The sequence below is a fragment of the Oncorhynchus clarkii genome, chromosome 16, assembly GCF_045791955.1.
Source record: "Oncorhynchus clarkii lewisi isolate Uvic-CL-2024 chromosome 16, UVic_Ocla_1.0, whole genome shotgun sequence".
Lineage (NCBI taxonomy): Eukaryota > Metazoa > Chordata > Actinopteri > Salmoniformes > Salmonidae > Oncorhynchus > Oncorhynchus clarkii.
In genome coordinates, this window is record NC_092162.1 from 25,311,744 (window position 1) to 25,326,817 (window position 15,074).

The 15,074-nt window shown below is 42.2% G+C and overlaps 1 protein-coding gene across 1 annotated transcript in view; it reads left to right on the plus strand.

Annotated features, from left to right (window-relative positions):
- LOC139367539 (MAGUK p55 scaffold protein 3b) overlaps positions 1-14,473 on the plus strand; it is a 31,533-nt gene extending 17,060 nt beyond the window's left edge. Inside the window, exons 2-19 of the mRNA XM_071105785.1 lie at positions 456-616; positions 1,707-1,825; positions 2,158-2,235; positions 2,436-2,516; positions 3,154-3,291; positions 3,632-3,713; positions 5,460-5,545; positions 5,685-5,759; positions 6,376-6,572; positions 6,896-6,960; positions 7,282-7,299; positions 7,531-7,572; positions 9,009-9,170; positions 12,621-12,701; positions 12,884-12,977; positions 13,283-13,391; positions 13,735-13,854; positions 14,274-14,473. Of these exons, the coding sequence (XP_070961886.1) occupies positions 580-616; positions 1,707-1,825; positions 2,158-2,235; positions 2,436-2,516; positions 3,154-3,291; positions 3,632-3,713; positions 5,460-5,545; positions 5,685-5,759; positions 6,376-6,572; positions 6,896-6,960; positions 7,282-7,299; positions 7,531-7,572; positions 9,009-9,170; positions 12,621-12,701; positions 12,884-12,977; positions 13,283-13,391; positions 13,735-13,854; positions 14,274-14,456 (1,767 nt within the window). The 5' untranslated portion in view covers positions 456-579 and the 3' untranslated portion in view covers positions 14,457-14,473. The remainder of the gene's footprint in view (positions 1-455; positions 617-1,706; positions 1,826-2,157; positions 2,236-2,435; positions 2,517-3,153; positions 3,292-3,631; positions 3,714-5,459; positions 5,546-5,684; positions 5,760-6,375; positions 6,573-6,895; positions 6,961-7,281; positions 7,300-7,530; positions 7,573-9,008; positions 9,171-12,620; positions 12,702-12,883; positions 12,978-13,282; positions 13,392-13,734; positions 13,855-14,273) is intronic.
- The last annotated feature ends 601 nt before the right edge of the window (positions 14,474-15,074 follow it).

Consider the following 15,074-nt stretch of genomic DNA (forward strand, 5'->3'; position numbering starts at 1 on the left):
TGTGAGAAGTTCACAGTGATGGGGGCAGACTTTTTGATCAAGAGACCTTTAGAAAGTATGCACATTTTCTCTAACACTAAATGTACAAATTATGTATTTTACAGGAAGGTGAAATATTATAGTTAGTCGTTTTAGAAATTAATTATACTATATTTAGAAAAAATGTATTTTCAAGCATAATTCATAGTTTTGTTGAATAGGAAATACATCATATAAAATATTTCATATTTGCACTTTGTACTTGAGCTTGGGTCCTCAAAAATGACTACACCTCAGCAATTTTTTACATTTTGTTTTACCAGAAAGGTGAGATTTTATCCTTTCTTGGAGTATGCAACTATTGTTAATGGCTCAATAATTACTTTTGGGGTTTACGTAGATTACATTTTCGATTACATTTAGTTACATTTAAGAAGAGCTAGCAGTTTGTTTTGTTGTTGTTTTTTTTCCTGTAGGATTGACAGCCGGGGTATAAATCTGGATAATAAGAAAAAGGAGGCAGAGAAAGAAGCTCCAGCAACTCTATCTTCCTTTTCTGTCCATCCTGAGTCTACACTAGCTGGCCCTTCCAGCTTCTAAATGATTGAAGCCATGCCTCAACTCTCTGGAAACACAGGTAAGGGCAGACATATGGCTAAAACTCATGTATAATGTTCATGTTACTACATTATTTTTTATTTTTTATTTAACTTGGCAAGTCAGTTAAGAACAAATTCTTATTTACAATGACGGCCTACCCCAGCCAAACCCAGACGACGCTGGGCATATTGTGCTCTGCCCAACCCCGGCTGCATGTGATTCAGCCTGGATTTAAACCAGTGACTGTAGTGTCGCCTCTTGCACTGAGATGCAGTGCCTTAGACCACTGCACCACTCGGGAGCCCCCTGCCGCTTGGGAGCTAAGAGTGCTCTTCTTAGTACCAGCTTTTTTGGGGCCAGCCAATCACAGAGTTCTGTTGTCCCCTAATTTGAATATTAATTGTGAGTAGCACTGGGCTACAGCATGCAATATGAAAAGGTCTATAAGGTAGTACAGCCTCTGCCAAGAGGTTTTCACCTTCATGGCAGAGGAGGTAGTGTGCTTGCCCTGCAGTGGTGTAAAGTACTTAAGTAGTACTTTAAAGTATTTTGACTTAAGTAGTTTTTTGGGGGTATCTGTACTTTACTTTACTATTTATACATTTGACTACTTTTACTTCACTACATTCCTTAAGAAAATATTATACTTTTTACTCCATACATTTTCCTTGACATCCAAAAGTACTCGTTACATTTTGAATGCTTAGCAGGACACGAAAAATGGTCTAATTCACACACTTATCAAGAGAACATCCCTGGTCATCCCTAATGCCTCTGATCCGGCAGACTCACTAAACACACAAGCTTCAATTGTAAACTATGTCTGAATGTTGGAGTGTGGCCCTGGCTAGCCGTAAATTAAAAAAAAAAAAAAAAAAACATTTCACAGTCTGGTTTGCTTAATATAAGACATTTGAATAAATTAATACTTTTACTTTTGATACTTAAGTATATTTTTAACCAAATACTTTTTTACTTTTAACTCAAGTAGTATTTTACTGGGTGACTTTTACTTTTACTTGAGTCATTTTCTATTAAAGGTATCTTTACTTTTACTCAAGAATGACAATTGGGTAGTTTTTCCACCACTGTTGCCCTGTAATGGCATCATGCTTTTCTCACTGTAGGGTTGCATGAGACTCTGGCCCTTCTCACCTCTCAGCTCCACCCTGATGCCAAACACAAAGAAGACCTGGTGTTCCTCAAGGATGTCTTCAGCGAGAAGAGCCTGGCGTATCTGATGAAGGTACAACCCTAAAGATTTGTCCCCCTGATGTAACCCACTGGGTTCAAAGTTGTGTTAATGTTGTGTAGCCTAGGCTCTGGGAGCTAACTTAAGTCTTCAGGTCTTATAGGCAAGTCCGGCTAAATTTGATCTTCATACTATATGCGTTGCAGAGAAGGCTGGTGGGAGGAGTTATAGGAGGACGGGCTCGTTGTAATGTCTGGAATTGAATTAACGGAACAGAGTCAAACGTGGTTTCCATATGCTTGATGTGTTTGACACCATTTCAGCCATTACTATGAGCCCGTCCTCCTATAGCTCCTCCCACCAGCCTCTGATGTGTTGTACCACAGATCCATGAGAAGTTGCGGCAGTATGAGCGGCAGAGCCCTACTCCAGTTCTCCACAGCGCCTCCTGTCTGGCAGAGGATGTAAGTACATCCACAACCCACTGAGTTGAAAACACAGGGCAGGTGAAGAAGATCTGGTGGATGCCTCCTGGAACTTTGCTGTCACCTACCCAGTTAATAAATGTCAGTGAAGATGGAGGCAGATCGATTCAGTTGTGTTGAGTCACCAGCAATATGTCTTAGGCCTACTTATGATGACATCCTAATGCTGTGGTTGACAGTTGGCCGAGGAGATTCAGAATGGACCGATGGAAGGTGATGAGAGGGAACTGCTTCTGCTTCTGAGTGCTCCTCATCTCAAGGTACACATGTCACACACACACACACACACACACACACACACACACACACACACACACACACACACACACACACACACACACACACACACACACACACACACGTCGCTCTCTCCCTCTCTCATGTTTTTTATCTCTTCAACATCATCAAAAGCAAGCACTAAGCCTTTTTACAGCCCCGACACAGGCTGAGTCCCAAATGGCACCCTATTCCTTACATATTGTGAAAAGGTAGTGCACTACGTAGGGAATAGGGTGCCATTTCAGACGCAGCCACAGACAGTCCTCTTCAGTCACATTAATCAAGGTCATTATGCTCAATTTAATGGCTTTTTATTTCAAACAGCTAGGGAAGAAATCACAGCTCATGACATTAGTATAGTAATATCTTCATTATACCCGCTCGTTTGCACAATAGCCTGGGGGGATTTTGTCTCTCTCTTTCAATCTCTTCTCAAGGTTCTTCAGTCTCAATTTCTTTGTGCCTCTCTTTCATCCTTTCTCTCTTTCCGTGCCTTGCTCATTGAATTGATGGATTGTCTGTCCCACTCAGTTTTAGTGGAAACAAAATATTTATTATCATTGTCATTGTTTAGGATGTGTCCCATCTCACTATGGTCTGTCTCTCTTTGACCTATAGGCTATCCTGGCAGCACATGACACGGTGGCCCAAAAGAACTTTGACCCCGTGCTGCCCCCGCTGCCAGACGAAGTGGACGACGAGCTGGAGGAAGAGTCTGTGAAGATCGTCCGGTTGGTGAAGAACAAGGAGCCCCTGGTGAGTCTTGATAGGATATGATGTGATATGATACAATATACAGTACAATTTACGTTAGCTTACAATATACGTTACAATACTTTATTGTGGGTGCATGAGATTATGACCCTCATTTCATGGAAATTCATTTTGAGAGGCCAGTGGTACATTTAAAATATAATATGCACAACCATTTAGAATTTGAAAGGCTATAAGTAGGAATGTGTCATGCTTTGCGATAGTCTTCTGTGAGCTAGTTAAGTGTCTGTGAGCTAGTTAAGTGTCTGCGAGCTAGTTAAGTGTCTGTGACCTAGTTACGTGGGAGCAATAATTAAGCGCATCACCTGGTGAAATTTTCCAGGGGGCGACCATCCGCAGGGATGAGGTGACGGGGGCTGTAATAGTGGCCAGGATCATGAGGGGAGGGGCTGCGGACCGCAGTGGTAAGAGAGCAGCATGTGTAAGCACGTGTACACACACACAGCACAAACCCTCACTCCCACAACAATGCCCTACCCCTCATATGGTACTGCACCAACCATATCTTAGATCCTTCCCCATACCGACACCACCAAAGTACCCTGCCTCCTCCATTTTTCATCCACATTTATACCCACCCTCATAAACTACCAACCTGGACTCAGGGGTACACGTAACATACTAAATATAAATCCGAGACACGCCAATTAGTATGATACGTATTTCGTATGGTATGTATTAATGTGTGGATGTCCATCCTATGATGAGTTATGAATTACAATTCGTACAATATGTTACGAATTGCAATTCGTACAATTTGTAACGAATTTGCAAAAAGTATATGTTACTAATTCCATTTTGTTGTGGCTAACATTAGCTAGATGGCTAACGTTAGCTAGGGTTAAGTTTAGGGTTAGGAGTTAGATTAAAGGATTAGGAGTTAGGCTAAAGGGTTATCTAACATGCTAAGTAGTTGCAAAGTAGCTAAAAAGTAGCAAGTAGTTCCAAAGTTGCTAAAATGCTTAAGTTGTCTGTGTGGAGATTCAAACACGGAACCTTTGGGTTGCTAGACGTTCGCGTTATACGCCCACCCATCCTGACCAACCAGCCTTAAGCAACCTTCTGTCCTATGTAACCATACTGATGGGTTCTGACTTCTAAACTTGAAATTCTGTTAATCATCAGGTATCCTATGGAAATGAGAAGGGCCATAGTCTGGTTTCGACGCCAAAAGAAAACGATTATCTGTAGGAGGAATGTGTACGGTGGAGTCAATTAAGGTCGGATATGAGCCATGGGCTTGGAATGTTCTGAGTAAAGGAAAGGCAATCAAATGGTTGCGGTTACTGGGGGGCCGAGGTCAGGTCAGATTAAGGGAGCTTATTACCCACATCACTTAACTTCCTGCCTAGAAATACATATGTAATGTTTATAGAGGGAAGGAGGAGATTTCACCCAAATTAGGGTTTATATACTGGTGGGAACATGTCTTTGTCTGGTCAGCTGTCTGACCCTTTGGGTGTATAAACTTGGTTTGAGCTTTAACAATCGTCCGTGAGTCTTTACACGGTTCATTTAGAACCTAACAATACCAAACGCTTCATATCATACTAATTTGAGTGTGCCGGATTTAAATTGACTATGTTCGGTCTATTCTATGAGATCTGGCTGGAACTACAGTTCCACTTTACTCAACTCAACCCTACAGCATCCCAACCTATTACAACATAATGAAGGTTATTCATGGTCAAAAAGTCCTCACCTCAAAAGTCTAACTTCTTGGTTTAAGTCAAACTGGATGACTCAACGCAGCAAGTCCATCTCTCTCAACCACGACATTCCGAAGACAGAGAAGGAAGATCTTCAGATTTATACCCAAATTTGAAGTTGAACAAATATTGAAATGCTGATAGGAGAAGGGATTATATGTCACGGCCTCACAGAAATCAAACAGGTCACTACTCAATATGGACTAGACATAAAATCCTTCAGATTAGGCGTGTGCCACAAGATTGCATTTTGCAGATTATTACTGAGAGGGGTTGCAGTCAAAGCTGGTCACTGCCATTGCCATGGAAACGTTATCGACTGTGTCTGTGTTTTGTTTAGCTCATATATTTTAGAAAGTTAATGCACATGTTGGTGTTTGACTGACTGGTACTGCTTGTGTTGTTTCATGTCTGTCTGTCTGTCTGTCTGCTTGCCTCAAGGTCTGGTGCATGTGGGAGACGAACTTCGAGAGGTCAACGGGAACCTGATCATTCACAAAAGACCAGATGAGATCAGTCAGATTCTGGTAGGTGTAAAGCTTTGCTCGAATGCTCGCTAATCTAGCTACTATACAGGCTATCATTGTTTTCATTGACGACTGCAGTAATTGATTATCAAGGTCATTTTAGCCACATGCTTTATCCTTCTGACTTCTATTTAACCAGTCCCAGTCACAAGGCTCCATCACTTTGAAGATCATCCCTGCCGTTGCGGAGGAAGATAGGCTGAAGGAGAGCAAGGTGAGGAGGGATCACCAAAACTGTACATTCTTATTGCCCCCAGTTCAGGTAGTGTGAAAACGTTTTCTCCCTGCTGAACACAACCCGGATTTGTTATGAGAGTATCCAGCCACGGAATTACAAGGCATACTTCTATGTAATACGAACATTCTGAGGGATGTTCGTAGTCCATTGACAGTCAAAACATTATGAAGGCCATTGATGGCCAGAATGCTACACTTTTATTTATTTATTGGCAGCTATAAAAAATAAATAAAGATATATAAACTCCCAGTAATTTATTGGGTAAAACACCAACTTGAAGGCACAGTGATGCCGAAACGTTGGTGTTTTACCCAATAAATAAAGGACTGGGAGTTTATATAGTCAGCACCTCTACACAAAATCATTTTCTCTGGGTGTGTGCCAGCTCATGCTATTTATTTATTGGCACACAAGAAAATACAAAACAATATGATGAGAGTTTAAAAGGCAAACTAAAAAGGGGTTAAAAAACCCATCTCCTCCTTAAATTTAAGTTCAAATAAGACATATTTTAATTGTGGTGAGAGATGCACCTCTTCTTCTCTTTAGAATGACCCCTGTCAGGATTTGAACCCTGTTCTTCCTGTATTAGGTCTACCTGAGGGCCCTGTTTGACTACACCCCCTTTGAGGACAAGGCCACGCCCTGCCAGGAGGCGGGACTTCCTTTCAAGCGGGGGGATATCCTGCAGGTGGTGAGCCAGGACGATGTCACCTGGTGGCAGGCCAAGAGAGTGGGCGACAGCAACCTGAGGGCCGCCCTAATCCCCTCTACACAGTTTCAGGAGAGGTAGGCAAGACTGATTTTTTTTAGAATGGTTTAAACTTTAAAGAGTACAAAATAATGGACAACTTACTTAAGGGGCCCTGCTGTATATGATGTCCTATTGCTGAATTTACCTTTAATTTGAGGAATATATTTGTATTCTGCATTTTTGGGATATAATTGCCAATGATATTGGGAAGAGCCCGTCGTGTTAGTCTTGGCAGATTAGAATTTTGTTATTGTTGATTTTCTATAAACTAGAAGTCACCTCGCTGTGTATGATTATGTCAAATTGCCGAGTCTACTTTAACTTTGAGGGATTTTTATCCCATGTACACCTCTCACAGGCGTCTTAAATACAGAATAAAGATGGGCACTTACCAGGCGCCTGTGTCACCGAAAACACCCACATGTAAGCTCTCTCAATACACTGATTCCCAAGGATCACTTATATTTTACACCATTAGTAATAAAAAACAGTTTAGTCTGCATTGTATTATTTGCATTCTAGAAATTCGTATGCTTTTTGTAGAGAAAGAGAAAAAAAGATTAAGGATATCAAAAGAGAGGAGGGATTTTAAAATGATCCTCCAAGGGTTAATCCTTTTATCCAGTTCGGAAGCAAATATGACAACAAATCTGTAGGTGGGCAAACAAAGGGTAATATAACTGTCCTCTCATATCTTTATCTGTCTGAGTATCTTTATCCCCCCCCCCTTACTGCTCACCTCAGATGATCCGGCTGAAAGAGGTAGGTGGAGAGAGCACACACACACACACACACATACAGACACTTGTTGAATGTTATTTTCTTTGCCTACCTTCCTTGACCCAATACCTGTAACACACCTGCCTGCTTTGCTTTACCACCCTAACCCCCCCCCCTCCTGGACTCTTCAGAAACCTCCACAGTCCACACACCCCTTCCCTCCTTACCCTCCCCCTCTCACCCTGTCTTCTCTCCCTGCTTGCCTCCCTACAGCAGACTGTGACAGTGAGGGCTCTCAGAGTGGACAAGACATAGGTGAGGGCATCACGGACTAAGCTCCACTCGCCAACACGCTTCATTTTTAGCCCTGACGCTAAAGCCAAGCTTTACCTAGCCTCGCGGCTAAGCTAATCCATTCACTGAAAGGTCGATGTGGGCCGTTGAAACAAATTTTGTTCAAATGAATGCATTATGACAACATTATTTACCCTTATGAGGTCTTTACTATGTAGCTCTAGTCCCCTTTTGAGAGTTTAAGTGAAGGTTTACAAGATCTCCATCACACCACATCTCCTTTACCTTGACCTTTCCCTTCCTTGTGACTATGGCCATGTTGCAGACCGCCTGCAAAGCAGTCGCACTGCACACATTAACCGATGATTGAATACATAATATCCATTGCAGTCGAGCATCAGATTACATTATCATATTGAAGTGGTTACCTGCAATGTGGGTGGCCTCGAACGTGGCCTATATGACAACTCTGCTGCACTCCCCGGTCCTCAAACCCACATCCACCTTTCTAGCTAGTATCTCTACTGCTTTGCTAATTGCTAATACAGGATCCACCTTTCATACTATGTTAGAAGGGTCTTACTATGGCTTAATGCTGCTGAACACTTTTGCCACCTCCTTTTTGGTTTCTTGAACAGAGTTGGGTCAATTCCGTTTCAATTGTGGTTGGTTGAATTAAAGTTGTGCTCCTATGGGGAAAAGAATCCACATCCAATTCAACAAACTGTTAGCAATGTGTTAGTGCTATTAGCATTGTGTGCTTCTTGTCTACTTTCAGTATGCTCTGTGGCCTTTTGTTGAGCGCCACTGCTGTGAACTTTTGTGGTGCTTGGCGTTTGCGCCTCACTGTGCAGAGGAGCAGCTTTCTTTAAACGATATTGTGTACAGAGAGTGCTTCCATTATTTTATACTTTAAGCTATAGGTGCTTCTTGTGTTTTTGTCCATTGGTGCTTGTCTTTAAAGAGGCCTTGCGTTGGACTCATGGCTAACTCGACCAAGCTGATCTGCTCTTTTGCTGCACCATATCAGACACGGGGGCTGGTTGAGTGGTGGTTTAATGCTAGTTGTAGTTTTTCCCAATAAGAGTAAAGCGACCCCTGCTTCCTGTGGCCATGCTTTTTCCTGGGATTTGTACTCAGGTACCATTACAGACTTTTATTCACGTCGTAGTGTTGTGTTATGTTGCTTTTTCCTTCCATATATATTTTGGGGGAGAGTGGAATTGATCATTTTATCTGGAGCCCTTTGATCAGACAACTAACGTTTTGTGATTCGAAGCCTTTTCTGAAAAAAAAGCTTCTCTCTAAATTATACTGTGAATTTAGCCTGAGTGTTAGTTTGTCTCTGCTTTTGCATTTTATAGGCACCCAGACTAAAGTGTTAAGTGCTCTTTCTTGCGTTTTGTATCTGTCTGTCCCTCATATTTGTCTGTCTTTTCGTGTGACTGTTACCTCAGCTGGTCTACGCAGAAGTTTCTGTCTGAGTAGAAAAGATCGACAGGGGTCCCCGGGAGAGCCTCGCACTCCAGACTCGGCCCTGCTGGACTTCCTAATCTATGAGGAAGTGACACGCTACCAGCCCCGCCCCAGCGAGAGGCCTCGCCTAGTGGTGCTGATAGGTAAAGGACATAAGGGCTCTTTTAGTTTATTAGTGTCAAGTGGACTATGGTCTTGGGATATATTGAACTACAGGTATAGGATTTAGCATTTCTGAACTTACCAATCCATAATGTTAGCTAGTTGTGTTAAAAATATACTCTCTATATATACAGTACCAGTCAAAAGTTTGGACACTACTCATTCAAGGGGTTTTCTTTATTTTTACTGTTTTCTACTTTGTAGAATAATAGTGAAGACATCAAAACTATGAAGTAGCACAAATGGAATCATGTAGTAACCAAAAAAAGTGTTAAACAAAACAAAATATATTTTATATTCTTCAAAGTAGCCACCCTTTGCCTTGATGACAGCTTTGCACACTCTTGGCATTCTCTCAGCTTCATAAGGAATGTTTTTCCAACAGTCTTGAAGGAGTTCCCACATATGCTGAGCACTTGTTGGCTGCTTTTCCTTCACTCTGCGCTCCAACTCATCCCAAACCGTCTCAATTGGGTTGAGGTCGGGTGATTGGGGAGGCCAGGTCATCTGATGCAGCTCTCCATCACTCTCCTTCTTGGTCAAGTAGCCCTTACACATCCTGAAGGTGTGTTTTGGGTCACTGTCCTGTTGAAAAACAAATTAGAGTCCCACTAAGTGCAAAACAGATGGGATGGCGTATCACTGCAGAATGTTGTGGTAGCCATGCTGGTTAAGTGTGGTAAGCTGGTTAACACTTGAATTCTAAATAAATCATGACAGTGTCACCAGCAAAGCAGCATCACACCTCCTCCTCCATGCTTCACGGTGGGAACCACACATGCGGAGATCATCTGTTTTCCTACTCTGCGTCTCACGGCGGTTGGAACCAAAAATCGTCAATTTGGACTCATCAGACCAAAGGACAGATATCCACCGGTCTAATGTCCATTGCTCGTGTTTCTTGGCCCAAGCAAGTATTTTCTTCGTATTGGTGTCCTTTAGTAGTGCTTTCTTTGCAGCAATTCGACCATGAAGTCCTGATTCACGCAGTCTCCTCTGAACAGTTGATGTTGATATGTGTCTGTTACTTGAACTCTGTGAAGCATTTATTTGGCCTGCAATCTAAGGTGAAGTTAACTCTAATGAACTTATCCTTTGCAGCAAAAGTAACTCTGAGCTTCCTTTCCTGTGGCGGTTCTCATGATAACCAATTTCATCATAGCACTTGATGGTATTTGCGACTGCACTTGAAGATTGACTGACCTTCATGTCTTAAAGTAATGATGGACTGTCGTTCTTTTTGCTTATTTGAGCTGTTCTTGCCATAATATAAACATGTTTTTTTAACCAAATAGGGCTATCTTCTGTATACCCCCTACCTTGTCACAACACAACTGCTTGGCTCAAACACATTAAGGAAAGAAATTCCACAAATGAACTTTTAACAAAGCACACTTGTTAATTGAAATGCATTCCAGGTGACAACCTCATGAAGCTGTTTAAGAGAATGCCAAGAGTATGCAAAGCTGTCATCAAGGCAAAGAGTGGCTACTTTGAAGAATCTCAAAAATAAAATATATTTTGATTTGTTTAACACTTTTTTGGTTACTACATGATTCCATGTGTTATTTCATAGTTTTGATGTCTTCACTATTATTCTAAATAGTAGAAAATAGTAAAAATAAAGAAAAACCCTGGAATGAGTAGGTGGGTCCAAACTTTTGACTGGTACTGAATAAATACTGCCATTGTTTTATTGAGGAAACTTAGCTGATCGGTTGAATTGTGTGTGCTTGTCATTGAAAGCTTTATTAATACCTACAACAATTGATCAAAAATGTACATTACCCAGTGGAGGCTCCTCAGAGTAGGCAGGGGGGGACCATCCTCCTAAGTGAATTTCATAAATAAAAATAAATAAAAAAAAGTTACATTACAAAAGTTATCCTTTTTAGATAATACTAAACATTTTCAAATGTCACCAAATAATTTATTAAAAAACACAGTTTTGCAATGGTCTACAGTAGCTTAAGCAGCACTCTGTAGTGTAGCACCATGGTGTAGCCGTAGGACTGCTAGTTTCCGTCCTCCTCTGGGTACATTGACTTCAATACAAAACCTAGGAGGCTCATGGTTCTCACCCCCTTCCATAGACTTACACAGTAATTATGACAACTGCCAGAGGACATCTTCCAACCCATCAGAGCTCTTGCAGCATGAACTGATATGTTGTCCACACAATCACAGAATCAGTACTGAAAGCATAAGCTACAGCTAGGTAGCTGCTGCAGTTCATAAAATGTGGTGAGTAGTTGACTCAAAGAGAGAGAAAGACAATAGTTGAACAGTTTTGAACTCTTCAAAAATGAAGGAGAAGCGAGAGAGCAAAAGAGAGAGCAATGTCGTATCTTTTTCACTTTCACTTAGCTTGCGAATGCAGCTAGCTAGTTTAGCTTACTCAAACACCCGGCTCGAATAAAAAGAGATGCTATGTTAGCTAGCTGGTAATAGCTATCCAACACTGGAACTTTTCCAAGTCAAGGTAAGCATTGTACTGCATGATGGTAGCGGGTTTACTAACGCGATAGTTCTCGTAGCTATGTTGACTATGGCGTTGGTGAATATGGCGTTAGTGAATATGGTGACAATGATGTAGGCTGTGTGTAGCGGTTATGATATGAAGGTTTGGCTTGGAACAGTGTTTTCGCCTGGTCACAGACAGCTGATTTGTTGTGCACTGAAGTCCACAAGCGAAGGGAAAAGGTGAAAGGAGGAGAGCACGTAGATGCGAGAAGGAATTATGTGATTATGCTGTTTGTACGTGGCTGCTATGAAAGTGAACGGTGTTTGTGTGTGATCCTTCAGCTGATTCTGTTGAAAAACTTTCTTTAAACAGAATCAAACGGGGATAAACATACCTGAATTTGTCCAATAGAAACTCTTGTTTGCAACAGTTGGACACATTTTTACATCCTAGATCAGCTAGATACAGGCAAGAGTGTGCAAAGCGGTATTGAATGTGTCTCTGTCACCTTGATTACTCACATTTTTCTCTCGACCTGTGCACCTACGTTGTAAACGTTCATTCATAGGCTAGTTTTTATCAACCTCATGATGGGTATAGGGAAAATTAGAGTATCATGTAGTAGCCTAAACCTATCGATGTTACTTTGAACTGGGTGAATGGAATATGAATGACAGTCATCCAATATGCTGTAATAGAAATAAGGCCATGCTCATAAAACAATAATCGCCTTCCCTCATCTTCAACGGCACCGACCGCTACTGACATTATCACACTCCCTTATAGAGACATTTAGAAAGGTAGTCCTGTTTCATGAGAGTCTCATTTACAAGGGAGGTCCTTCCTACCTGGACTAGCCTCTACTGATCTGCACTGTAAACATGTCTGTCTATGTAATGTAGACTTGACGACAAGTGTTCAGACGGTTGGTAAACAAGGTGTTCTATCATTGTCTGTCTGGCCACAGGTTCCCTTGGGGCCAGAATTAATGAGCTCAAACAGAAGGTGATCGCTGAGAATCCCTGCCACTTTGGTGTGGCTGTGCCGCGTGAGTCACACACACACACACACACACACACACACACACACACACACACACACACACACACACACACACACACACACATACACACACACACCCAAGTGACTTTATTTCAGACACACAGAGTAAGTTGCATTGTGTCCATGTTATTCTTGGTATTGTATCTGTGAATTTCCTTTCCACCCTAGACACCACTAGAGCCAAGAAGAGTCACGAGAGGGAGGGAGTGGAGTACAACTTCATCACTAAACAGGCCTTTGAGGCTGACATTCAGAGCAACATGTTAGTTCATGCTTCTAACATTATATAGATTAGCTAATTTAAAAATATATATATATAAAGGAAGGTTGTGGGCTCAATTCAATGTGCAGAAGTTCAGCGTTAAATCCTGATTGAAATTTAAAGGCAATGTTCCCGCAATAGCTGAGACTGCATATGCCGCCTCAATCGGAAATGACCTTAACATTTCTATTGCGGAATCTGCAACGCTTCAGCGGTACAGATTGAATAGAGCCCTTTAGTATCTATCAATAATGAAGACATGTTGTTTCTACTGCGTTGTGTTAGGCTACGTTTTGTCTGTTCAGTTTTATAGAGTATGGGGAGTACAAGGATCATTTCTATGGCACCAGCCTGGAGGCCATCCGCAGTGTGCTGGATCGAAATAAGATTTGCTTGGTGGATGTACAACCAGAGGTATGTATGTATCTCAGCCAGTGGAGGGGAAAAATTGGGGACGATGGGCTCATTGTACCGGCTGGAATGGAACGGTCCTCCCCTTTTCCTTACTCCACCCTCCTCTACTGACCTCAACCAACAGATTCACATAAAATATTGTAAGTACAGTCACGTGTACACAATCGACTGAACAAAAAACAAAACTACTACTTGCAGTGTTTATACGTTATGCAACAAATGGCACAACGTGCATGTGTCTCAGGCTATTCCTGTGTAAACCATTTGAGGTTAACCCGAACCATGTGTATTGTGCCGTCCAGGATGACGATCATGACGAGTAATGTGTTCTGCTCTCCATCAGGCACTGAAGATCCTATGGACGGCTGAGTTTAAGCCTTATGTTATATTTGTGAAGCCTCGTATCCATGAGAGCCACTGCAAACGTCACGGCTCATCTTCATCACTCAGTGTAGGCATCACTGTGAGTTACACACACACACACACACGACACACACACACACACACACACACACACACACACACACACACACACACTAGGGACAGGAGTTTTTTCCTGATCAGGTTGCATAACCAGGACAAACCAAACACATAGCCACACACATAGGCATAACCTTTTCCCCAGACACACTACAGACTGAAGACATAATATCCATTTAAAAACAAACACATTCACCCTATCAATACACCAATGCTATGGAAAACCCACCTATCCTATAGACCACCCACACCTTTAAGTCAAACTCACCCTATGGACACACGCAACCTCGTATGGATAGCAGTCGCATCCTATTGATAATACATAGGTGTGTAGCAACAGTAAAAAAACAATGCTTTTAAAAACACCTGATTGTCCTGAATCTCTCTCTGCCCCATGGTTAGGAGGAGGACCTTCAGGAAATGAGGCAGTCGGCCGTGCTGATGGGCGAGCGCTACGGCCACCTGGTGGACCGGGTACTAGTGAAGGAGGACTTGGCCAGTGCATGCGTTGAACTCCGGGACATCTTGCAGAGGGTTGAGACAGAGGTTCACTGGGTGCCTATTGGCTGGGCCCGAACCACCTAGCATACACTCCCTGGCGCTACAGATATAATACAATTAAAAACCCAGGCCATTAGAAACTAGCGGGTGACATTGAGATAATGGGAATGGATTTGAACTTTGAAGTGTTTTACTGCCATTGTGTTCAACCACTCCCGTAATCTCACAAGCCAGAACCAAATCTCAGATGCGCTTACGCTAACAGTCACAAGAGACTACCCACTGCCAGAGTGATGGTGTTGGTGGTGGCAAACTGACATTGAGATGAGTGGAGAACGAAACGAGGGGACTTGGGAATGGGACCTTTCCACGAGGACAACGGCTATCGGTGGTGACTCAAGTGAATACGGTGGAATCATTTGGAGCAGTTTGGGTTGACAGACTCTTAATAAGAGACTTGTCGATGCCTTTACACGTTGCATCAGAAGTATTGGCTGCCGTCACCTCAAGATCAAGCCTATTTTGCATTACTGAATTGTGGACAGTTTAAAGATGTGTATTATTCCTTCATCCTCATTGCATGTTTACTTCATTTATAATAGAGGCTATGTGCAATGGGGAATTGTGGATACTGGCTGAACTAAAGCATGGTAATCAAATGTTGTTGATCAGGCGGCTAAGACACTGTAAGTCCCAAATGGA